General features: G+C 33.8%; 1 protein-coding gene across 2 annotated transcripts in view; it reads left to right on the forward strand.

Moving 5' to 3' along the window:
- The window catches only part of UNC13C (unc-13 homolog C), an 869,114-nt gene that overhangs the window by 530,528 nt on the left and 310,590 nt on the right, over positions 1-27,996 (forward strand). For both annotated transcript variants that reach the window (XM_079129872.1, XM_079129871.1), the window contains 3 exons: positions 15,724-15,893; positions 19,100-19,215; positions 20,590-20,753. In XM_079129872.1, the coding sequence (XP_078985998.1) occupies positions 15,724-15,893; positions 19,100-19,215; positions 20,590-20,753 (450 nt within the window). The remainder of the gene's footprint in view (positions 1-15,723; positions 15,894-19,099; positions 19,216-20,589; positions 20,754-27,996) is intronic.

Below are 27,996 nucleotides of genomic sequence, written 5' to 3' on the forward strand. Positions count from 1 at the left end.
TGTTGTGAATGTATTTATGTCAGAATGTATGTGATATATTAAATATAAGAAGTCAAAGCACCAAATGGATATAGAGTATCATCCCATATTTATCACAATTTTAAGCAGATACATGTAACTATTTTGAAAACAAATGTTCCAACCTTTAAAATGTAAATACTAATGCCAAACAATAACTTTTTGCTAAAATATTGACAATAATGTTCGGTGAGCTCAGTAGTTATTATTGTGATATCTGTATGCAATAATAATTGTGATATTATTAGGGAAATTGAGAAAGTGTGCTCTTTCTGAAAACATTCAATATTTTTCAGACTTTTTAAAGTATCCATGTGCTTATCCAGCGTGGCTATATAAGTATAAAATAATGATAATAAAGTAGACTATAAAGCACTATTATTTTCCCAAAGCAGTTTTATGTATTATCCAGTGCAACAGAGGGTTTTTTTTGTTTTTTTGGTTTTTTTTTTTATTCTTTATCAGTATTCTTTCTTAAGAGGTTTGGATGATAGGCTCTAAAAAATTGCTTGTAGCATATGAGAATTTTATCTATCAAGATGCACATGCTTTCAGGGGATTGAAATGGAGCAAACTGTTATATGCATTTATGAATATGTCAAAATGAACCTCACTATTATGTATACTTATTATGCTCTAATAAAATATTTTTAAAATATTCAAATGTTAAGACCTTCCCAGGAAGGACAAAGAAATATTGAAAAGTTCTGTCTAATTGTATAGCTTTATATATCGCTCCATAGTAATTTTTGTATGAATCTGGCCTATGTCCTGGTCATTTTCCTGTTTCCTCTTCTATTTATTCTCTGAAGCTAATTTTCTGTTTCTCGGGGAACTGAACTCTGCAGGCTACCTTTTGCAGACTTCCAGCTTGATAGATCTAGCCATGGTGAGCACATGCAGTGAGATTAAAATTGGAAGGAGGAAATAAGCCAAGGTTATTCCTTCTCTGCCCACTCTGCCTTGGAGGCCACCACCAGCAATGTCTGGTTCTCCTCCATGACTCCAGCTCCCATTACATGGCCTTCCTCTGTGGGGCCAACCCCCATCTTTCAGCTCCTCCTATGGTTCCATTCCCTGCATCCAAGCTCTTGTAACACTACCTCTTCCCAGCATTCCTCCAACAGAGACTTAGTGTCAGTTTCCAATTGGTGCTAATCTTTGAAGTCCTTTATACCATCATTTGGCTACTCAGCTATTTTATCGTAGTGTGAGCAATTTCCTGTATTCAATTCCCTGGAGAGTTTTCTGGTATTGGCTGAATCTTGACTGAATTAATACATTCTGTAGTATTTATACAAGTGTACTTTTTCGTACTTTAATTGGGGTCACAAAATCAGGCAGAGGCAGTGTCTGTTTCATCAATTCCTCATGGTTTATGACCACAAAGGAGCGCTAAGGTACATCTTTTTCTGTGTTAGTTATGTTTCACTTAACACCAGTCCATAAAAATACTGTAGTAATCTGAAATGATTATGCAACTGAACAGCTTAGATTGAGTGTCTTGAACTACATTCATTTGTCCTGTGCATCTGATATCTTTGTTGGTAGGTACTCACTCATTTCTATACGCCTCAAGTATGGGGTACAGAAATGAGGGATATAGAAATGAGCCATTGGGTCCTGCTCAAATAGTATTGTCTTAATTCATTTGTACAATACATGCGGTGAATGTGCAAGCAGGAATCAGAGTCTTCCCATTTAGAAATCATCACTTATCTGAAACTCTGAATCTGCTAAATAGGAGCACAAATCTAGAACAATTGTCCACCAAACTAGAAAGAGCAGTACTGACTGTTGCTGTCCTCACACCCAGGATGCTTGGACTTTCTGTCCCTTGATGAGACTTCTTACCTTCCTGGCCACAGTGCATTGAGTTTACAAAAAAATTGTGCAAAGTTCCATATTCTCCAAATAAGCTTGTACAATTATTCTAATTTGACTTTTTACTTTAACAAGGATGAATTAACTTAACAAATAACTAAGTTATAGTTAACAAAACTTATCAATTGAGGCAAACTGAATATACATTTTTTAACTGTACTGGGGATTGAACTCAGGGCTTCATGCATGCTAGACGTGCATTTTACCACTGAGCTATAACCCCGGTCTTTTCAAAATTTTGTTTTGAGATAGGGCCTGGAAAAATTGCCCAGGCTCTCCTTGAACTTGTGATCATCCCGCCTCAACCTCTTGAGTAGCTGGGATGACAGGTGGGTGCCACCACACCCAGTGTACAAAATTATGTTTTCTTAAAAAATAAATTTCTTTCTTGGAAGTTAATTGCTTTTACAGATTCCATGTAATTCAAAGAATGCAGTAATGGAATAAAGTTTGAAAACACAGACTTTCATCAGTCAAATATGAGACTGAAAGAATGCACTCTACAGATATTTACAATATATATGGTACCTGTACTTTCCTGAGTGCTGTTCCAAATGGCACACATACACACATTAATTCATTTACTTATTATGGAAGTATTATAACATAGGTACCATTGTTATAGTCATCATTAAGTAGAATTATAAAACTAATACATGGAGATGTTAAATAATATAATAGTTAATAAATGGCAGAACCAGAAATCAGTTCTCATTTTTTGTAGCAATATTATTGTGGCATAATTTACATAGGATACTGATCATACATTCTAAGTGTAAAAATCTGGATTTGTTCTTTTAACATCATGATTTTGAGTTTTATTCATTTTATGGCATGTCTCATTAGGTTATTTCTTTTTACTAGTAAATGATATCCCATTGTGTGGTTATACCACATTTTTTAATTCCTCATTTGGTGAATTTGTATTGATTCCATATTTATGACATTATGAATTATGCTACAGGAGCTCTCATTCTTAATCAGTGCTCTGAATTGCTTCTCCATAGTATATCCATGCCATTTTATATAACCACCATAAGAATAACCACTGTAAGAAATCTTGATGTCATTATCTCTCTAATCATACATGTAACTAAATGTGTAAAATCATATATCTATAGGCACACACATACGTACACACATGTGTATGTATGATCATATATACATATACAAAAATATGTATGAATATATAGTCATGCACTGCTGAATAACAGGGATATGTTTCAAGAAATGTATCCATAGGTGATTTTGTTTTTGTGTGAGCATCATAGAATGTACTTATGCAAACTAATATGATCACAATGACCACTGCCATATATTTGGTTATTGTTGCCCAAAACATCATTATGTGATGCATGACTATATATAAAGTATGTGAAATTTAAAAATTAAAATTATTACTACTGTACTTCCTGCACTGATATTTTTTCTTAATGAACTATAGTAAAAATTCCTACATTGCAAAATATATCCCTAAAACAGCATTATTAATAATTACATAAAATATTTTTGTATTAGTTTACATCAACTATTTAATCAATTTCTTGTGTTCAGATAATTAGGCTAATTAAAAATTTCCTTATATAACTGCATTGGCTTATCCTTTGCTGTTAAAGGCAGAGGACATTATACATTTTAAAATATATAATTAGCAACAATTTAGTTAGCTGTGATTAAAACCCTACGAAGTGCCTAATACAAATATGAATATTTTGTATATATTATCTTTAATCATCTTAAAGTTAATTATTTGTATTTTAATTTTATTAATTGGCAATAGAGGCTCTGTGGAAATGAGTAACTTGCCTAAAGTCATATCGCCAGTAAGTGACTCAAATGAAATTTGAACAAGCAGGTACTTTCTTACAGATTTTATTATTCCAACACATGTACTGCACATTAACTTTGAAAGTAAAATGCAGTCAGGTAAGTGGCGCACACCTGTCATTCCAGTGACTTGCGAGGCTGAAGCACAGGATTCCAAGATACAGGCCAGCCTCGGGAACTTAGTGAAGCCCTAAGCAACTTGTGAAATCCTGTCTCAAAATAAAAAATAAAAAGGACTGGGATGTAGCTCAATGGAAGAAAACACCTGTTTTTTTTTTTTTTTTTTTTCAGAAAAACTATAGATAAATAAATAAGAAAAAAGTAAAATGCAAAAGGGCATAGTTTATAGTATGAATCACGGATGTTGATATATTAAAGATACAAGAGGATAACCACAAAACAATATCAGTGTATACTGTTCTGGACCCCTTAGAATTATATTATCTTTTGCTCCTCATTACAACTGGGAACTTTAGAGATCACTGATATGTAACTCTTCATTTCTTGGATAAATTAGTTTAAGTAAAGAGTACATATCACAACTAAAAGAAAACTCAGATTTTGGATGATAAAGTCTTTATTACAATGTTTAATGAATGCCAAACATATATTCAAAATTGACCTTATTTCCAACTTCAGATAAATGATCCATTTTTTTCTACAGTATTTATTCCCCTAGTTGGGACATGCATATTTGTAACATTTAAAAAAGGAACAAAATGAAGGGCTTGGTTCCTCTTTCCTATGATATTTCTCTTAACTCTTTAGTAAACAAATTTTAAATAACACTGGCAACAGGTACTAGGAGCTGAAAAATGAAAAAAACAAAATCAAGAGCTCAAAGGGAACTTTGGGAATGACTCAAAAATGACTTTTTTTTTTCTGGATTTCGAAAGACAGGTAAGTGTTCACCACACAAAAGAATAGTGAAAGACATCCTTATTTTAAGAAACACTATTAATATAGATTCTGAGCTGGGAAAATATATGGTGAACCAAAAGTAGTGGTGGATAGAAACCACCCCACACTGTGTGCATACACGCTTCTGGGCAGACACACACACACACACACACTCTCTCTCTGTCCTATTTTCTTCAGAGAACAATTTGATTCTCCTATTTTCTGATAACACTTTTCCTTTCTTGTCTTTCTTTTCACAGCAAAATGAGCAATATTTTCTTAAACAATTTGCTTGTTAATCTTTATTTTAAATATTATTTTTATGAATTCATGTAATTTTACATTTCACCTTACAATTTTATGATACTGTTTTAATATTTTAGTAATTATTTTAAATTACTATTTTTATCCCTATTTTTTAGTATTTAAATTTTAATATTTATTTTTAATAATTATCAAACTGTTAAAAGTTAAACAACAGTGAGGTGCTGAGAACAGTTTATCCTAACAGTCATATAAATGTCCTTGTTAAATTCAAATGGGAAAGTTTCTCTGCATTGTCACTGAGTGTGTCCATCTACTGTAATAGAATTCAGAGGTAACAGGGTTAGGGATCCTGATTCAATAACAAGTGAGACACCAATATTGCAAGGGAAGTGGGTTACATAATTTATAATAAATCACTAAGAGGAAATGTAGAAGTTGAGCATCTCATAGTATTTCCATTTAGTGGGTCAGAGTTTAAGGAATTAAGCTGTAACTAGAGAATTTAAAGGCTGCCTTAAAATGGCTTTTAGAGGAGGTTTCTGGCTGATGATTTTCTGAATCAATGCCCTGCCTTCCAGCCTAAGTTGAAATGAAATTATTTACAGTTGCTAGAAGATATTTTAAAGTATTTTTTATTATAACAGAAAACTATAAAGAATACAATACGAATTTTTCCTAAATCTATCACTTATATTTTGGCACATACCCATATAGCTCATTTGAATGTATATACATAGGTACGAGTATTCAAATATGTTTAATATTTCAGTCATCAATGCGTCTTTAATAAAGCCTGGTACAATACAAATTAAAATATTACAGAATCTTATTTGAGCCACTTAAAATATGTAACTAGAAATTGTACATATTCTTAAGTAGCATGATTTTTTAATGAATATTTTATTTATTCTAATTAGTTCTACGGACAGTAGAATACATTTATACATTTTGATAGATCATACATGGAGTGTAATTTCTCATGTTTCTGATTGTTCATATTGTAGGATCACATTGTTCAAGGGAGCATGATTTTTAATGGTGACTTTATTTACTAATTTTTCTGATGTAGTTGCTGTGTGAAACATATTTTAATTGCAACTTTATGTCTATCTCTGATGTAAATGCAGTGTCTATTTTTCTGTTTTTTCATTTGAACAGTTGATCCCTAGTACACTACTTCACTGATAACTTTGCTTTGTGGAGGTTACTTGAGCAGGACCTTATTTTTGTCAATGGAAACTAGACAATCAGGCTTTATTATTTTGTGTAGTTTATAGACATCTTTCTAAGAATAATTCGCCTCAGATTGGGTTAAACTCTGATAGCTTAAATAAGGAAAAATTTTTCTTTAATAATGAAAGATACATACGTGGGTCACATCTAGAAAATGAAATCTAAAAATATTTGCAGTGAGATCATTTGAAAACTTGGAATAAATAAACTAGTTAAATGGATGAGTAACAAAAGAAAACTGGCCAACTATCTCTTTAAAGAAATAAAGTAACTGCAAATTAAAAAACAAACCAAAACACACACACACACACACACACACACACACACACACACACACACACATACATACACACATACAAACCCTGAGTCCAGAAAGGAAAAATGTGTTCTTTTAATTTGGGAAAGAAGAAAATATCTTAATTCTATAGGAACAATATCAGGCCTCTCTTTAACAATGAAAACATATAAAATTAGACATGTGAATGCATGTCGATGTATGTATGTCGATGGAGTGTATTTTTAATTAAAGGAAATCTAGAAAGCAAATCACTTGGGTCTAGCAGTACATATTTTTAAATGAATCATTTGTGCTGTAAAATATTTTATTTTCTATTAATTAAAGAGCCAAAATCACAAACTGGTAAAGTAAGCCAGAAGTCATGGCTAGTTGATTAATCAAATGGAAAAGGTCTAATAGAGGAAGATTTATTGAGAAGTTGCTTTCGCTCTCTAGTATATATGGATGGTAGATTTTTTTCTCTTATATGTGGAGATGTTTCTCTTGCTATCAAATTCTGCTTACTATTTTTATTTAATTTCCCTGAAATGCAAACATTTCTTTTTTCATTAAAGTCGAGGTTTGTATAACACATTTTAAACAGTTAAGGAACTCCAAAGAACACATCAAGTTTAAGAAGTGATAATGGTTCATAATTTAAATTTATTTTAAATCATTTCAGATATTATAAAACAAAATGAACATACTTTTTATGCTTTTCATATTTTACTCAATTAGAATTTTATTCAGTTTCATATTAAACCACAATTGTGACTTAATTGAAAAAAGATTCATTGATTTCATTCAAGAATAATTCCAGTATAAGTATTTCTGATATTGTTTGGAAGTTCAATAATTCTGTAAGTTTATCCCATCTTCCTGATTTCACAATTTTACTTAAGGCTGTTCACACCACTTTCTAGGGTGGTGATATTGGTGTTGAGAATCAGGATCAAGTTCCATTCCCCCTGTGTTGAAGGCTGAATATCAGAAATGCCTAGGTGAGAGCAAAAAGTTTTATTTAAAGGATAAAACAGAGAGAAAGAGAAAGAGAGAGAGAGAGAGAGAGAGAGAGAGACTCCGCTGCAGAGGGGAGGGGGTCCAAGTCAGTGCCCAAGGGAGTGGAGGTATCCTGCCCCTTTTATAGATTTTAGATTTCTTTTATTCTCATGCCTCCCTCCTCCCCTTATCTTGCCTGTGTGCTGGAAAGGTAAAGTGATCCAAGGGCTGCCCAGGGGTACAGGCAGGAAGGGAGCTGACCATGGGGCATTCAATAACCTCCTTGCAGGGAGGAACAATTCCCTGGAGGCAAGTAACCTTGGCAACAAGTTGGAGGAAGAGGAGGTGCTTTGGAGGTATTAGCATTATATTTCCTCCTGAAGCAGTCCCCATATTCCTTACCCAATCATTCATTACCTACACTGACTGTCCTTTTGCCCCACCCCCACTTTCTCACCCCCATCCCAACCCCCACCTCACTAGTAAAGGAGAAAAGAGAACAGACTGCAACACAAGACTCTTGCTTATATCTCATTCGCAGATCTTCGTCAAACGTCCATCCCTTGTTGCAAGAGTGATTGGGGAATTATGTAAAATTAGGAAAGGAAAGGGATGTGGTTTGAAAGATTATTATATGAGCAGACACATAGTGTCTGCCACCTTGAACTCTTTGACCACTCAGTATTTATATGCAACTTTTCTACTCCTCTGTTTAAGTAAAATAAATACCTTTCCAAGATAAGTGATCTCAAAATTACATCTAGTGTGCTCTAATTAACTTGAACTCCAGGATCTCTGGGTAGTCTACTCATAAACTCCAGATTTGGTTCTTTGTTGAATCTGTGACCTATGAATTAAAAACAAATAATCCTTCTCCAACACTCCAATATATTGTAGAGAGAGAAGATAGGACAACAGCAATTTCTTATTCAGTAAGAGAGAAAATGGAAACTACAGGACAGTTATTACTACATAGAAAATAAAGAGTTCTGTTGAACAGGTATACTCAGTACTTCTTGATCCCACTAGCAGAAGTGGTTATTTGAGTAACTAGTCTGGCAGGCCCTGGTACTTCTTTCTGGGTGAACTTCTTTTATTAATTTTCCTCCAGATCCTTGAATCCACATCTGCATAGACTTCCTATGCCTATTTTGTTAGTGCCTACATTCAAGGTGGGTACTGTGTAAATTAAAGTAAATGAAAAAGTCTCTAAAAATAACTAAAAGGCATTACGTTCTTTATGATACCCACAAATGGGGACCTTCCCAGGAAATCTGGGCACATAATCTTCCTAGTTAGGAAGACACTCCATTTGAAGCCCACTTCTCATTGCTATGAGTTCAGAGACTCAGGAAAATAAGTTCAGCTGTAGCCAAACATTTGACAATATAGCCAAACATTTGACAATAATGTTTCCCAGAAAATTTTCCAGGCTTCCAGGAGATGGGCTTTAAAAACAATTTTATGAGTGAATAGACTCATAAACCTGGAAAATTTAACTCTAAGCTATTAGCTGAAATTCTTCTCCTTTAACCTAATGGTTGTAGCTTCAGGCCCTGCAAAATAATATGCTAGGTTGAAGACACCTTTAATTTGCTCTTTGTTACCAAACTCTGCCTTATCGTTATTTAGAGACCCAGGAAAGGAAAGTGCTAGAAAAGTCTGGGGTAACGATTTTCTCTATTTGAAGTTGCACTTGGTCACCTCTGCTTATATAGGCATATTTTTGGATACAGAAAAAAAAAAAAAAAAGTCTTTTTATCAACCCTGCAGGGTTCTAAATTATGATATTCTCAGTCAATTTACATTGAAGGACATGAGCAGAGTGAACCTCTTTTGGTACAGTTGTGCTCCCTTGCATCTCTCCTTTCACACTGTGGCTCTAGTTTGCATCTCTATTGCTGTAGGTATTTGAAAGTAGCAAGATTTAACAAGCACATGCCAACATTCTGGATTTTATTCCCACCATTCTCACTAAAGAAAATGCCTAGCTGGCCTGTCATTGGAAATCATAGGTATAGCAGGCAAAAGGTTGACCAGCTCTTCTGCTCTGGCATATCAAAACGCATTGTCTTTCCATCCTGCAGTAATTAAATCTTTCCTATCTGTCTCATTATCTCCTCCAGAGGCGATTCCACATTTTAGGTTGTTTTAGTTGTAGCTTACTTCATACTTTAAAATTTATTACAGTAGTCACAGCGGCAAACAACAGTCTACTCTGGTTACTTTATGCAAAAAAAGATTATTTCATAGACAATTACATTGTTCAAGAATTGCTAGAAAGGTCAAAGTGCCAGTTGCTGAAGCTACTATATAGGAACAATGTCCAATTATGTAATGTGGTTTCTTTGGGAGAAACACCATGACTACCATTCATCAATACTTTTGCCCCTCATGACTAAATACCAGAAATTCCATATCAAAGTCCCAAAGCTTCCACACCATGGTTGCGAAAAAAGTAGGTCCTTAGAATATGGCCACTGATCACTTTACACAATTTGAGGCCACATCTCGTTGGACTCCAAAGAAAATATGTGAACCTTATAAGAAATCTAGGAAGGTGGGTTATCTAACTTCTTAAAAAGGAGGAGCTTCAGGAAGTATTCAATCAAACAGGAAGCAGAATGCTGAGAGATGATGGGCATCCCTATTTGGTGACTCTTTACACCATCTTAAACTAAATCTCTAGTATTAATCACAAAACCCTCGTGCAATTCCTAGTACTTGAAACAAGCTGCCCCACTATTGTCTTTATTCTATGGAGATAAAAATACAAGTTTCTGATGACAAACATGAAACACGTTGGCAGCTTTGTTTAAATAGTCCTCAAAATAGCTCTGTGGGAAAAAAAAAGAATGTAGGACCTGGCTGTCTTTATAAGGAAAAAAAAAATGTTAATTGTATATGAGCAAATAGAAATAAATATAAAACATATATATTTGACAATTTTAAAGATTGCCTTTTACATGAAGAACAAGAGCCTCAAATTTGTTTTCTTCAAAATGAGACAGGATATTTTGTTAAGGAACAGATAGTAATGTTTACCAATATTTATTATCTAGAACTTGCTATACATTGTACTTCCTATTTACAGGTAAAAAATATATTAGATCCTTGTCCCCTGTGGTTTTTATGAACTCTGCTGAGGCATTTTATCAAAAGGTGACATAAAATTAGGGTGGCACATGCCTGCAATCCCAGCTATGGGAGAAGCTGAGGAAGGAGAATCCCAAGTTCAAGACCAACCTCAGCAATTTAGTAGAATCTGTCTCAAAAGTTAAAAATACATAAACAAAAAGAAACAGAGAAGTAGTTCAGTGTTAGAGTGCCTTTAGGTTCTACTCCTAATACAACAATAAAAGATGAAAAAAGGAGATATCTTTCTGCTTTTGTAATGGTTTAAGGGTTAAGTTTATAATAATGGTAATTAAAATTTTCCTGTTGTTCTAAAATTTTATTTCATCTCTTTATAAGATAACACTTAAGAAAATAGACTGGAAACCGGGTTTTAGTTTCTACCTAAACTTTATTTTTTCTTTTTGATAGCAAAGACATTAATATATTAGCCATTTTTAATATAAATTCTTGGGCGAATTATCCAAAAGTTTGGCATACAATTATTCTTGTCACAGCAATTTCAGGTGTGTCTTTATGGAGTTACTTGGCATTCTAAGTAGATGGGTGAGAACTGGCTATCGTCATCCATATTGTTCTCCTTGTTGACAGTGGTCTTTGTCACCTGCTATCAACACAGTATCCTGAATCAATCCTTCCCACCTCACTTTTCCCACCACCACATTTTACTAATAAAATAACTTTCAAACTTAGATTTATTTTGATGAACACATTTCTGAGAATGACAAAACATATTTTCCTCAAAATATAATAAAAGGGATTTTATTATGATGAAATTTATAATTTTTAATGTGTATTTATTGAAAGATACCTGCTATAATTGTCAAGAACAGCTATATAAACAAACAGGCTTTATCTTCAAAGAGAACTTATGGAATAGTAACATTAAAATAATGGGTAATATGAATCAAATACTATGTGTTTGACACTATGCTATTATATTGTCTCACCTTTTTCCCATAATTATGTTGTAAGATAGATGATACCCCCATTTTATAGTTAAAGACACTGATATTCAGTGTAGTTAAATCAGGTAGAAAGTCATTACTAATTCTCAACCCTATTGGACCAATGAAATATTTTATATAAAATAGTTCATAATAACCCATTTATGCTAAACAAAACATAATTTATCATATCTATATAAATATATACACATCTATATATAATTTGAAAAATCAGTAAAATGTTCTAATTTTTATATAAAGGAAAAATAAAAGTATCTTAAAATGTATTTTGATATATGTAAGAACTCTGAGACTACTACCCTAGAATACATAGACTGTTTGATACAGGCTTTTTATTAATATTTGGTTAGGTCTTTATAGTTACACATAGTAGTTGGGTTCATCCCAATGAACTCAGACATGCATGGAAATCTATTTCAGTTCATAATTCCCCTTTCCCTCCCCCTTTTCTCTTCCTTCCTCCTGTCCCCCTTCTCTTTCTGCTACTCTACTAGACTTCCTTTCTCTTATCTATTAATTTGTATTTGATTGGTTCTTTACATAATCTTATCGTTCTCTCCCCTTTATTTTATTTTACCCTAGCTTCCAAATATGAGAGAAAACATTAGACCTTTGAGTTTCTGAGTTTGGCTAATTTCACTTAGCATGAAATTTTCTATTTCCATTCATTTACCAGCAAATGCCATAACTTCGTTCTTTTTCATGGCTGAGTAGAACTCCATTGTGTGTGTGTGTGTGTGTGTGTGTGTGTGTGTGTGTGTGTGTATACCACAATTTCTTAATCCATTCATCTATTTACAGGCATTGGGTTGATTCCATAATCTATCTGTTGTGAATCGTGCTGCTATAAACACTGACGTAGCTGTGTTGCTACAGTATGGTGATGTTAGAATTTGGGGAAAATATTCAGGAGTGGGATCCCTGAATCACATGGTGGTTCCATCCCTGTGTTTTGAGGACTCTCCAAGCTGCTTTCCAGAGTAGTAGTACTAGTCTTCAGTCCCACCAACAATGTACAAGTGTTCCTTTCTCCCCACAGCCTTGCCAACATTTATTGTTATTTGTATTCTTTTTTTGGGGGGAGGGGAGGGTACTCGGGATTGAACTCAGGGGCACTTGACCACTGAGCCACATCTTCAGTCTTATTTTGTATTTTATTTAGAGACAAGCTCTCACTGAGTTGCTTAGTTCCTTACTTTTGCTGAGGCTGGCTTTGAACTTGTGATCCTACTACCTCAGTCTCCCAAGGTACTGGGATTACAGGGGTGCACCACCAGGTCCAGCTTGTTATTTGTATTCTTGATCATTGCCATTTTGACTGGAGTGAAATGGAATCTTAGTGTAGTTTTGATTTGCATTTCCCTAATTGCTCAAGATGTTGAACAATTTTTCGTGTATTTATTGGCCTTTTGTGTTTCTTCTATTGAGAAGTTTCTGTTTAGTTCCTTTGCCCACTTATTTATTGGGCTATTTTTTTTTTTTTTTTATTCAGTGCTAAGCTTTTCGAGTTCTTGTATATTCTGGATATTAATCCCCTGTCAGAGCAGTAGCTGGTCAAGATTTTCTCCCATTCTGTGAGCTCTCTCTTCATGCTGTTAATGGTTTCCTTAGCTGTGCAGAAGATTTTAGTTTAATGGCATCCCATTTATTGATTGTTGGTTCTATTTCTTATACTTTGGGGGTCTTGTTAAGGAAATCTGTGCCACCACCTATATGATGGAGTGTTGACCCTGTGTTTTCTTCTAGCAATTTTATGGTTTCTAGCCTAACTCCTAAGTCTTCGATCCATTTCAATTTGAGTTTTGTGCTGGATGAAAGCTAGAGGCCTACTTTTATTTTTCTACAAATAGCTATTCAGTTTTCCCAGTACCATTTGTTAAAAAGGCTGTCTTTTCTCCAAGATACATTTTTGGCACCTTTGTCAAATATCAGACTGCTATAGGTTTGTGGGTTTGTCTCTGTCTTCTTTTCTATTCCATTGGTCTTCAGGTCTACATTTGTGCCAATATCATGCTGTTTTTGTAACTACAACTCTGATAATTTCAGATCAGGTATTATGATGCCTCCTGCTTCACTTTTCTTGCTTAATATTGCTTTGGCTATTCTGGGTTTCTTATTCTTCCAAATGAAGTTAATATTTTTTTTCTAATTCTGTGAAGAATGTCATTGGCATTTTGATGGGGGATTGCATTGAATCTGTATATTGCTTCTGGAAGTATGACCATTTTGACAATATTAATTCTGCCTATCCAAAAACATGAGTTGTCTTTCCATCTTCTAAGGTGGTCTTCATTTTCTTTCTTCAGTGTTCTATAATTTTCATTGTAGAGCTATTATATCTCTTTAGATTAATTCCCAGGTAGTTGGGGTTTTTTTTAGGTTTTTGTAAATGGGCCAGTGTTCTTGATTTCTTCCTCAACTGAATAACTGTTGGAGTATAGGAAAGCTATTGAATTATGGATGCTGATCTTGTAAATACAGGCTTTTAACCTATTCTTAGAATTAGAAAGAATAAGCAGACCAATACATCTTCTTTGATTCAAATACTTGAGTAGTTTCGAGATTGGTGATACAATTTCTCAAAATGGAACAAAACCTTACTTTGGTAAAGTTCTGAACAGTAACACAAAAAGGAAAAAAAAATCCTCTTTTGGTTTCCATGAAATTTCAGTGTCTAGTAAAACATGCAAAACACTTGAAGTTTTTGTGTAAAAGAGTTAGTTCCTGAGCGGAGATCATTATTAATGGGTACTCTGCTTTAATTAATGCCTAGTAGGAAATTTTAATTCACAAAGATTCTCCTGCATATGACAGGGTGTCTAAATCTCTGGCCTAGCTCACTGAATGCCAATAGTGCCCTCAAAGTTTGTGACAACCAAAAAATGTTCCAGAAATCACCAAAATATTCTGTATAGAAAATTCCTTCATTACGATGAACTATTAGGACTACAATTTGCACAAGGCATTTATACTCCAACTATTTATTATATGTCCTCATATCTTGCCTCAAAGTTAAATTGGACAGTTATTTTACTGTCAGGAGTTTTTAAATAATTTTTTTCCATGAACCTGTTTCACAGTTTAGTGAATGCTGTGGATTTCTTTATAAAATTAAGTGTATTTTTAATGCATAAAATAAAAAACAGATTTGAAAAGAAAAGCAATTATGTTGAAATATGGCTTTAGAATCAAAATAATAATATATTTTATATATATATAGTTTCCTAGTATTTGTAATGTTACATGTAAATAACTATAATTTCATTAATAACACAATATTGCTGGGATTTGTTGCCTTTATTCAAAGTTGAAAAAAATTATGATGGGTTTGTTTGCTTGTTTTTAATCCAAGTTCAGGAATGCCCAGGACTATCCATAAACACCAAGTTAAAGACTCCAGTTCTAAACAGGACACACATGTACAATGTTTTGGAAGCACACAGCTGAACATGACTAACTGGTTCAAAAAGCAATGGGAAGAGAGCACATGACTAGCTGATTCTTAAAGAATGCTTACCAAATAGAGAAGGATAGGGAAGAATATATACAAAAATCACAGTGTCAGGAAAGACCACAATATGTGTGGACAATACCAAGTAATTTGCTTCAATAAAAGAAGGTAGAGGAAGCCTAGAAATGAGATTGGACTAGAATGTGCAGTTTCTTCTTATTTTTTCTCAGTTAATTCCTAAAATCAGAAATAAGTTACTTAACATATTTAACCTTATCTGTGTGTATACTTGGATTTTTATTTTATCAAGTACCTGCACATAACTGTATCATTTTTTTTTACTGTGAAGTCAACTTTCTCAAAGCCCATTGCAATAAAATCAGGTTTATATTTTTGATAAAGAATTTTCTGAGCATGAATATGTTGTCCAAGATAACTGTTGCAAATAGGAAACATGGCACAAATGAAAATATACAAAACAAAGTTCTGTCCTACATTTGACCATATCTAGTTGAATTAAAAGAAGTAGAACAGTAGGAGACAGGATTTTAGCTTATAACATCACTTAATTAATCAAACTTTTGTTCACTATATACCTACAATATCCCATGGTAGGATGGGTCAGTGGGATGGTAGGATGATCTCATTTATCATGTGATATGCTATGTCTTTCTGAATTAGATAGATTTACAATAAGGTGCTAATATCAGATGTCCCTTAGAACTGTTTTCAATGGTTGCTAATTTATTCACATTTATTTTCAGTGAGTGCCATAACTCCACAGATCGAATCAAAGTCAGAGTGTGGGACGAAGATGATGACATTAAATCCAGAGTCAAGCAACATTTCAAAAAGGAGTCAGATGATTTTCTGGGACAAACAATTGTAGAAGTAAGGACATTGAGTGGAGAAATGGATGTCTGGTACAACTTAGGTGATTATCTTTACATCTACTTGAAAACAAGTTTAAAAAGTTCCAGAATGTCATCTATTATATTCCCATGTAGATAAAAATAAGCAATGCCTAAAGATCATCCTGTTGGACTTTCAGGTGGGGTAGTTTATTGGCAATTAAAAGGTAACTATTTATTCAAATTCAGTATTACTGAAAGACATTTTAAATTGGAGATGAAAAGAGAAAACTCAAAGAACCGACTGAATGTCTTCAGAGAAAATTCTTCATCTGTAATTCATAACATGGTTTCGGAAACCTCTGCTCAATGTTTGGGGGAAAATAATCTAGTTTTGACTTAGTGCTGTTTGACTGGTTTCTTCTGGTTTATTAATGGAATTTTGGCAATAAAAATACATTTTTGATTTCTCTCAAACAATAACATAAAAGAACACTTTAGTTGATGAAGTCAAGTATTCATGTGGATTCAGTGATGACTCTGATGATGAAGATATTGAGAATATGTTTATTTCATAATTTTAAATTAAATTTTATTATATAAATAAAGACAAGTTTTAATTTGACTTTTACTAGGCTTGACTATTACCCTAGAATCTTCATTGATGGTTTAATAATAGTAAAAATACATTGATTATCTCAGTTTCTACAAAGAACATGATACAAAGATCTTTTATTGATATTTTCTGACATGCTTTAATTGAATTTTTGAGGACTGGCTGCTCATGAATCAAAGAGTTGACATAGTTCCAGGGTTACAAAAAGTTACCACCCACGATACCCATTTACTTTGGCAAATTAAAATGTGATTTTAGCTCTTTAAAGCATGCTAACTGAGTTACATAATAGTTGACAAAGTAAAGGAAGAATGTCATAGAATTAACAAAGCTCTAAATTATATAATAATTTAAAGAAATTTAACCTATCTGGACACAAACAATTCAAGCTATACTTCATTCAAGCTAAACCATTACCGTTAAAAATATTTTCGAAATCCTCCTTAAAGAAATTGTTATTTCTACATTATTGGGGTAACATTTTAAATCTAAGTTATAGTGAGCATCCTACTACATCTTGTCTAAATTATTAAGTGACTTTATATATGAAAGCAGATGTTAAGTAAGGGTAAATTTCAGACCATTAACTGGGTGCAATAGTTATAAATTATATTTTTATTTAAGAGGCTTACGTGTACATGTGGACTTTTATTTTTCTGTAGTAACAGCATGCCCTTGAGTTGAGGCAGTGAAGTTATAAATCAGACTAAAACTCCCTAATTTGTTCTTTTGGCAAAACATATGAGAATATGTTCAGTTTGCTAAGGAATATGAATGTGCTATTAGTGAAATCAGCCATCCAGTTTTCATGCTGGAACTGTTCTTTAGTCTATGAGTGGATTATGTCATGTAACACAACCTCCTCTGCCCAGTCACCCTCAGGAAGTTCTTTTGTTCCCTCATTGCTGATCCCTTATTGTTGATATGTAATCTCAGGGAGGGAGAAGGTGGAGAAAGAGAAACAGGTTTCATTTTTCTTAGCACTTTGTAAAATCTCTCAGTAGTTTCAATCTCTTCATTCTTTGTACACCTTTCTTCCTTCTTCATGACTTAGAATTCATTTCACCAAAATGAGACTTGGCCAAAAGTTCTGGGTGTCCAAGGGCTTCCCGTGGATCTGATGGGATAATGATAGTTAAGAATCAAAGACCCAGAAAGCTCCCCTGGAGCTCTGGAAGAAGTGGATGGCAAGAAGATTCCAGGACTTCCATTTCTCTAAACACCAGTAGAGAACTTTAGTATTTGTTGAGAATCAACCAGTTCTCAGCCAGTAGGAAAAAACTATCATGATCCTGGCACTAAGAGAAGGATCTTCACAACAGAAGGACTATTGAATGATAAGGATGAGAAATCAGCAGGCATTCTACAATGAGAAAGGAGTTCTCTTGATTTAACTCCATCTTGTGTAGCTAAAAAAATAAGTATGTTGAGATAAGTACCCCCGCCCCCGGTACTGGAGATTGAACTAAAAAGATAAGTATGTCTCTACCACTGACTTGGTGCTACCTTACTTAGATCCTATTTTTCATTCGTGAAGTGGGTTGGCATGCCGCTTCATATTTTGTCTATGAAATAGGTATCATATAGGTCCCCACTTAGATTCACACACTAGAAATTTTGTGACTAAGACTTTATTTTTTTCAAACCTATCAATCAGTTCATATTGTACATGCTCATACACATACATTATTTAACTCAATTCATTATATGTTGAAGCCATTCAAACAAGCTATTAACCCAGTATTATAAATAAACACAGATTATAGACAGACTGTAGGTCTTACGAATTACTGACAGTGGAAAGTGTCAACTGATTTTTGTTGTAGTTAACCAAAACTTTGACTATCTTTTCAAGCCCAGAAAGAAGAAACTGAGAAGTAAGAGCTTTTCACCCACCCTGGTACTGGAGACTGAACTCAGGGGCACACCACTGAGCTATGTCCCCAACCCTAGTTTTGTATTTTATTTAGAAACAGGGTCTCACTGAGCTGTTTAGCACCCTGCCTTTGCTGAGGCTGGTTTTGAACTTGGAATCCTCCTGCCTCAGCCTGCAGAGCCACTGGGATTATAGGTGTGTGCCAGGGTGCCTGAGAGCTTTTAAGTGAAATAATTTCCTATGTAATATTATATTTCATTAGTGATTAGACAAAGGGGAATGAAGGGAAGGGAGGAGGATGAGAATAAGAAAGAATAGAATGAATCAGACATAACTTTTCTATGTTCATATATGAATACACAACCAGTGAAACTCTACATCATGTACAACCACAGGAATGGAATCCTAATTAGAATAATTTATACTCCATGTATATACCATATGTTAAAATACACTTTACTGACATGCAAATTTGAAAAGAACAAACTAAAATAAAAACTATACTTTAGCCATCTTACTTTTGATTGCAAATATTGTATTTAATTTCATCGTATAAAGTGATCAATTACACAGAAATTTATATCAGAAGAGTAGTGTCTTCTGATTGACTTTTTTCTGTTTCTACAGGGCAGTTTAACAAGCAAAATGATACAACTAGCAAATCTTTTGAGTTGTATTTAGGGGAATCATGGCTATTTACTCAAATCCGACCTAGAAAAGTAGATTTTTAGCCACATAAACCTTTTTTTAAGCTTTTGAAAACTTGAATAAGAAATATGATTTTTTTGCTTTATCAGAGAAACGGACAGATAAGTCAGCTGTATCTGGGGCCATTCGATTGAAAATCAATGTGGAGATAAAAGGAGAGGAGAAGGTTGCTCCATACCATGTACAGTACACATGTTTGCATGAGGTAAGTAAATTATATTTTATTAAGAATAAAACCTAGAAAAGAAAGTTATCTTGATTGTGGGTCATAAAATGGTATTATGTTTTAAGAAAACATAGAATTGTGTTTGTGGAGCAGTTCCTAGAGTTGACTTTCTGTTATAACAGGTAACGTGCTCAGGTGCTGTATATCCCAGGTATTAACCCTGAAGAATTTTTCCTCTAACAAAACTTCAGAACAAGCCCATGATGCAGATTTTTTAAAGGGCAGACTCGCCAGTTTCCTATGTGCCTCTGTATAAATAAACAGACCAGTAACCTTGGGCTTCTATTGGATGTTTTGCATTGGAGGAGTTAGTTTGAGGTGACACTAAAGACTTTCTTAGATCCAAATGATACTTGTCCCAAATATCACAAAAGATAAGGTGAAACTGAGAAACGTATCATTCCCCATATTCAAAGTGCTTAAATACTCTCCTAGTGACAAAAAACATTTGAAAGACAGTTTTGCTTTTCTTGTATACTATTTTTTCTAAATATTTCTATGAAATTTATACCTATATATATTTGATAAATATAAGCATTTGCACCCAATTTTACTAAAGTAAAAATGAATGAGAAAGTCACTTGTCTTTTATACAATGATTAGCCATAGGGCCTAAACTTCTTCACCTCAATCCAATTAGTGATCTCATTCCTTCAAGAAAAGTCATTTAGTTTTCAGACTAGTAAAAAGAAATACATTGAATTAGCATGATGGAGGAGTCTTGCCTTAAAGTATAGGCAGAGAATATTTGGGTTCAGAGAAGCAGCATTGTGTTTCTCTTTTCAGAGTCTTTTCTAGTGGTTCAAGAATCCGAAAAACTGAAATCTAAGAAAAGTTTCTTCAGTTGATTCATGCTGCATCTATACAGTAGTTCCGAAATTGTTAGAAGCAAAAACTAACCTGAGGGTACTGATTTTTTTTCATTATTAAGTTCTCAAACATTCATTTTCAACCTCAATTCATTGCCCATTGGTATCATTATGCAACTACATTCTGTATTAATGTAGCCAAAATTACATTCTTCCAGAGCACTCAGAGTCTATGAATGCAAATTATGTTCTATCATGTACCTATGCTTACATGCAAACATATTTATTTCCTTCTGAAAATGGTTGGGTATGTACAAAACATGTGGATCATTGATTCTCTGCAGTCCTAAGCAGAAGTAAAGGTATATTTTGAATAATAAGTGAAGTGAGTTAAAATAAAAATCTAAGCTCTTCCTCTGCTTTTAGATGTCGATGAAACATTAGAAAAGATGGCAATGCAAGTTTATTTTACTGAAAGTTATAGTTAAATATTTCTAGCTTATTCTGAGGAGTCACTGAACAACTGAAAACCACTTGCTTTTAGAATCTGTTCCATTACTTAACTGAAGTGAAATATAATGGTGGAGTGAAAATCCCAGAGGTCAAAGGGGATGAAGCCTGGAAGGTTTTTTTTGATGATGCATCCCAAGAAATAGTTGATGAATTTGCCATGCGCTACGGAATTGAATCCATTTATCAAGCCATGACGTAAGTACTGTCTAACTCTTACATGGTGAGCAATCCCTGTTGAAGTCTAAAGAAAAAGAAAAGGAAGAGAGAGAGAGAGAGAGAGAGAGAGATCATTCATCTCACTTCTAATTCAAAGGAAACGTTGCCTAAGAAGATGGTCAGTTTATTGTGTATGATTGATACGGGCTACCTGCTCCTATATATATGGCACTGAGGATTTGGTAATGCCCTCTCATCATCCTCCGCCTTGATTCTGTTCTCACAGTGTGGTCCCTTGACAGCATACACAGCACCCAGGACCTTGAAAAAAGCAAATTCTCTACCTGAATCAGAAATTCTGAGGGTGGAGCCCAGAAGTCTGTTTTAACAATCCTTTCAGTTGCTTCTCACAACTTTAATGTTTAAGAAATAGTACCTGATTTGATATTTGAGGAAACTAAAGCCCTGAAGTATCCAAAGTTATACAGGAGGTTAGTGTCATGACCTATCCAGAAACATCGTAATATTTTGTATCAAATATTAGAGTAATTAATCCTCCCTTTGTTACTTAGTTCAGTGTCCCTATTTCAGTAGGACAAAGATTTATTGAGTACTAATAGAAGTCAAACACTTCAGTAAGTACAGTAAAATAGAATTGACTTTGATACTCCTAACCCTTTCTGAGGAACTCAGTCAGGATCCAGAACTGGGTCATTACTTCCTGTACTTACATTCTGATATCTAGTCCAAGTTTGTACATGCATTTGGTTCACATATCTACCATGTATAATATATAAACTATGTGCATATATTAGATAATTTATCTTTTTTATTGATGACAGGGTCATACTTACATGTGAATTGAACAGATGTTGGCCCAGATAATCAGTATCATTAATTTTAATGAGAGGTGAATCAAACCCAAATCAGTATTCCTCTTTAAAGTTTATTGTTCATAATACTTAATCACTATTTATCATTCCTAAATAGCATAACTTAAGAATAAATGAGTTTTTAAAAAGTAGTGATAGAGAAATTGTGTGTTTTACAGTTTTCCGAGTGCCTGATGCTAAATAATAAAGAGAAACAGGTTCTTAGACATGAAGAATTTAACCTCCAGGTCAAATCTGGAAACTCTGTCATTAGATCTCTGACTGATGGTCATTGTCCATTAGCTTGCCCATATCCAGTAACGAGGGCTCACATTCCATGCAACCTACCTTGTAATGGTGTAGCTATAAGGAAATCTGTGACTTTGCCATCTGTTTTGTCCCATGCCAATGGTTATAATTCAGCAGAATACCTAGTATAAAATTTGAGTGCGATTAAAATGAAACTGTGATTAACAGTATAAAGTAAATGAGCTGTTCTTTCCAAGTCATTTGAGGTTAAAACAATCAAAGCAACCTGCATCTGGAAAGAATTTCAATAAAAGATCGAGTTGAATTTATTACAAACTATTTCTAATGATGTCAGATTCCTTCATTTCTATGTTTTTTATATTCTAAGAAGCACAGTCATGTTAATATAGAAAAATGGTTAATATATGGTAGTTGAAAAGGGAATCAGACCTCATTCACATTTCTCTTATCTCTCAATCTAAATAAATAATAAGAATAAAAATATTCATTACACTTATTTGATATTAAGTGACATGCAGGTAAATTGAGTTATATTATATTTGTAAAACTCAGGTTTGACAAAGTCCCTGGTCACACATGTGATGATCTAAAACAGATCAGCAAAAAACTTTTTCTGTGAGGGACCAGATAATAAATACTTTGTGGGCCCTACTGTCTCTGTCATGTTTGCTCAACGCTGTAGTCCTACTCCAAAACAATCTTAGATATAAGCAAACAAATAGGCATGAGTGTGTTATGATAAAACTTTTTCTTTAAAAAATATATATATATGATCAGGATTTGATGAAGACCTTAGATGGCCAACCTTTGGTCTATGTATAACAAGGACTTAGACTCTTCACTTTTGCCTGCAAATAAATATCCAGCAGGTAGTTACAAGCAGAATTAAAGACTTGGCCTCTCTGCTTCCACTTGCCCTTATCTCCGTTGCTTTGAACTACCTCGGATTCCTAGAACAAAGGCTGCTCAGATAAATTTCTTGGGATGAACAGAAGCTACCACTCCTCCCCAGTTCCAGATAACAGTAACTTTCTTATCTGAGAAGGTCTCACCTGACCAGTGCTGGGATAATAATGGACAGACCACACTTATCAAAATCATCTGCTTTGGTTGCTAATGAAAATCTCCTCGTTATGTAACCCCCAATCCTTGCCCTCATTCTCCTTTCTATGTAATCTCAAAGGCATTGTCAGTGCCTCCAAGACAAGGTTAAGGACATAGGTCCCCTTGTCTTCCCAGAGTAGTTGTACTGATCAAAGTTCCTTTCATGTTTTTCACCATTACCTATTTTATTTGGTTTTTGAGGTGAGTTGTATACCCAATTTGTTCAATCCCTAGAATCAGGCTTCTGGCTAGGATCCCATAACATAAGCAGTGAAAGCAAGGCAGAGAGACATAAGGAAAAAGAATGTATCGTTTTTAATGATAAATTGACTAACACTTCAATGATAACATGATATGGTAAATTATACCTACATGTGGTTATACATTTTATTTTATATTGATACTTTATTTATTACATATTTTAGCATTATGACTGATCAAGAGAGCCATAATTTTTCCCCAAGCTTGACAAAGCTTTAGATAGTCTTCTTTTGCCTCTAGTTTCTTGATCTCCCTCTCATCCTGACCCTTGCAGAGTCCAGATGGCCTAAACCATAGGAGCCCCTGATCCCCTTTCTTTAGAGCATTTATTTTAGAAAACTTGCAATTATGATTTCTTTCTCTCCTCCTTTGAGATGTTAATTTTTAAAAAAAATATGTTGCCTATTGTCATAATCTTTCTAAAAATTCCCCTTGCCTAATAAACTTTATCCAGAACGATTTTTGCTTTGATAGTACTGTTTGCCATTACCTTGCCAGAAGAAAAAAATTTTCTGTTGTTTGACAATTTGATAACCCCTTTATAAAATTTCTACCAACATAGAGGCAATGTCTTCATTTACTGCTTATTGATAATCATTAGTTGTTGGAAATTAGTGATTTTATAGAAAAATGTGCATGTATGCATTTTAAATAAATAAAATATGTTAATATGATTTTATCTCTATGTTTAAGCGAGACAATGTAATAGAATACCTTAGAGGTGCGTTTGAATTCTATTCAAGGATTCACAATTGAAATCCTGAGGAGAAGAGTTGTAACTTTCGTTTCTGCTTTTAAGAAGTTTTGGGTACAGGATTTAAACTCAATACACATTTGTAATTGAATCAGAAGTTGTTTATCAGAATTATATTTATCTCAACTTTTCCTTCTGTATCTTTGGATGTCAGACATCTTCAGTTGCCTAAAGCAAATAAAGTAAATATGAAAGTTTTAATTAGGCTGATATAGGTATCTGCTTCATCATTTATGTTGTATTTCACTGCTATGGCACATACCACATTGATCATTTCTAATAATCTGAAGAAGTTCAAATACGAGCATTTTTTGGTTAGGTATTGAAACGTGTTTCACAGATGATTAAACCACACTTGCAAAATGATATTTCTGCAACTGAACTGTAACTTGATTCCTAACCTATTGTTGGCCAACAATACACCTGTTCTGACACTAAATTTGTTACCCTATAACAGTATTTTTCTGTTTTGAAACCTTGCTTCAGGGAAACAAAAACAAAAACTAAAAACCAGAAAATCAACTAACAAACCATTACTACCACCACCACCATCACCACCACCAAAAATGTAGAACTAAGTATTTCAAGCTTATCTCAGAATTACTTTCTCTTAGTTTTGAAAAACATGAAATGGGGGAACTCTGCTTGAAGGAAGAAAGCATGTCCTTTCTGTTTCATATGGATACTAACAAGTTTGGGAAAGGATAAACATACTTAGTTCTTGTAGATTTTTCTAGATACAATATTGGAACAAAAACAGAAATCAAGTCACAGTTTCTTTTCATATTTAAATACCCCAAGTGCTTAGCCAAATTCCCAAGTACCTTCATAGTCCTCGTATTATTAGAGATTGATTTTTTAAAGTATATTCCCATTTCTTTGAAGATGGACTTGGAGAAGAAATAAACACAGGGAAGTGTGTATTAAGACAGAGAGTCTGACAGTGCATTATTACATTTTTCTCTTGTGTATTTCTCATCACAGAAAGGAAACTGAATATATTTTGCTGGTAAATAACCCAAACATTAAGACTCAACTTCCCAGTCCTGCAGGATGCCTCCTGCTTACTGTAAATGCACTCCCCTTCTACCACAGACATTTTCTGGGGGCACGATTTGTTAGTTCTATCTGTTCCATAAAAGTGTGTCCTTTCTTCTGGAGTCCCATGAGAAAGGTAGGGATTATAGTTTCCTGTTTATACAAGTGATTGATCAAGATCAATTTATACCCACATAGTGAATAACATCAACCATTTGAAATAAAAACAACTTACTAATTTATTATAGTAAGAATGAAAGTCTGTTCCCTTTTTGCAAAGAGCATGATATTCCATATATTTTGTGTCATGGGATCAGACATAGAAATTGTCTCCATCATGAGAATTTGAGGAGTTCATGGTAATTTTCGTCTATTCATGCTAACATATATATTCCTAATAATGTTGTAATAGACTAATTGTCTATCTCTGAACACATACAGGAAATTTCATGGCAGGCATTAAGGATTAAATTGTCTTCCAGAAGTGACTTTTATCCAACAAATACATTTTAATTGAGTGTTTAATTAGTCATTGTTTTATTAATTGAAGCTCAAACTGTCTTACAAAATGCAAGATTCCATTAGACAGTGGTCTTGTGTCTACCATACCAAATGAAAAAAAAAAAAAGCCCTAGGCCAATGTCTTTTACTTTGGTCTGCTTAACAAATAACCACTTTGGCACTTAATCAATAATTTGGCACTTAATCACCTTAATCACTTAATCACCTTAATCAATTTATCTTTGAACCAGAAATTTTGGGATGTAGTTTACTTTGAACCCAGTCTATTTTAGCTGCTTGAATCACAAGCCTATTTTCAAAGGAGAGCACTGCTTAATTGTTTTATTTATTCATTTAAGAAATATTTACTAAGGATCTGCCATGTACACAAGCATTTCTAGAAATGGAGGATACAGCAGCAAACTGGAAGTCAAAGGTTAGACTCTTATGGAGCCCACATTCTAGAAGGTGAAATGTATTCGTTCAGTAGATATTTCTACTGTATAAAAATGAGGACTTACACGGGGAGTCTTAGACTATAAATGCTACCATAACAAAATACAATGAACTGGATGATTTATAAGTTATAGGAACTTATTTCTCTCATTTACATAGGCAAGGGAACCCAAAATGATGGTGCCCACAGATTTGGTGTCTAGTGAGAACATTTTTCTGGTTCATAGATGGCTATCTTTTTACTGTGCCTTCATATTGCTAACAGGGTGAGAAATTTCTGGGCCTCTTTTGTAAGGGTATTCAAATCTCAATCCTGAAAATTCCACCTTCATAACCTAATTGCTTACCATGGGCCCTCCCCCAATACTATCATCTCAAGGGCAAACTTTTAATATGGTAATTTTGTGGGGACACAAAAATTCAGATCACAGTACAGAGTCCTTAGGATATAGCAATAAAGGACAGCTCTAGCTTCCAATGGGTTCCTAATTTAGAGGAAAGAGAAAGAAGAATTAAATATTAATAAGACAGTATAATACCTATTTGGGAGTTTTGTAAGCATAGAAATGACTGAACCCCATCCAGATACAGAAGAGGAGAGATATGAGAGAAATTCAAAGTGCAGCCTGAGGTCCCACTAAAACTGATGCTTTCTGTTCTCTTCCTTTTCCACATCCCTGCTCTTTGTAGTCAAAGTCCCCATAATTGAACTCCAGGAATCCATAGCATCTATGAGCAGCTATTATGCCTGGGCCTAAGGAATGTGATCTTTAATTCTCCAAGTCCCTCTTTAGTGACAAGAATGAATAAAACATTTATTTATCACTGAAATACACACTGATCTGAATTTGGGGAGTCAATTTTTAGTGTATATTTTAACATCAAGAATGCAGGTAGTCTTCCCTTTCATCTTACTTTATATTTTTCACTGAACTCTCTTCCATAGATGTAAGAATGTCTTCTCATTGCTTCTTTCCAATCATTTGCTGCTCTATTCATTAATTTATTTTTTAATTTTTGAAACAAAAGCATGTCTATCCCTTAAAAACTAAAAATTAATGTGATTATGAACAATTTTTCACAACATGGCATGTAAGTTAAATGATTATTTTTTCGTATCATGATGCTTATAAAACAATAGCAACTGAGGTAAATCCAAATATATAATTTGATACACATGACTTCCCAATATTTACCAATTTTTTTTGAGATTTAATGGTCAATAAACATTGTAGTGATTGCTTCAGCTGTAAACATTCCAGAAGCTCTATCATCAAATAATTATTTATTTGTTATTATAATTTGTTATATACAAATTGTTATTATTTTATTACATTTTAATTAATAAAATTTTATGTATTTTTTTATGTATGTGGTGTACAACATGATGTTTCGAAGTATATACATTGAGGAATAAGTACATCTAGCTACTTAACATATATATTACCTCACATAATTATCATTTTTTAATAAGAATATTTGACATTTTTTAAGAATAACTTAAATACAGTCTCCATGTTGTGCAACAGAACTCTTGAAATTATTACTCCTAAAAGTTTATCTCCTTTAGCCAACATCTCCCGACACTCCACCCCTCACCAACCATTCCCAACACCAGCTACCCTACCATTCTTCTCTTAGAGATGCATGATCAACTTTAGATTCCACACATAAAGTGAGATCATGTGGCATTTATCTTTCTGTGACTGCCTTATTTCACTTAAGATCATGTCCTCCAGGTTTATTCATGTTGTCAGAAATGACAGGGTTTCATTTTCCTAACTGAGTAGCATTCCATCGTATATATGTGCCACGTTTTGTTAGCTTTTAATGTCTTTATGAATGCTTAGGTTGATTTCATATCTTGTCTCTCATCAATAGCCCTTAAAAGAACGTGGCAGGGTGGATGTCTCTATGCATATTTTAGTACTGGAATTGGTGGATCTTATGGTAGTTCTATTTTTGAGAAACCTCCATCCTGTTTTCCACAGTGGCTTTGCTAATTTACACAACAGCCTGCAAGGGT

The sequence above is a fragment of the Sciurus vulgaris genome (assembly GCF_902686455.1).
Source record: "Sciurus vulgaris genome assembly, chromosome: 2".
Lineage (NCBI taxonomy): Eukaryota > Metazoa > Chordata > Mammalia > Rodentia > Sciuridae > Sciurus > Sciurus vulgaris.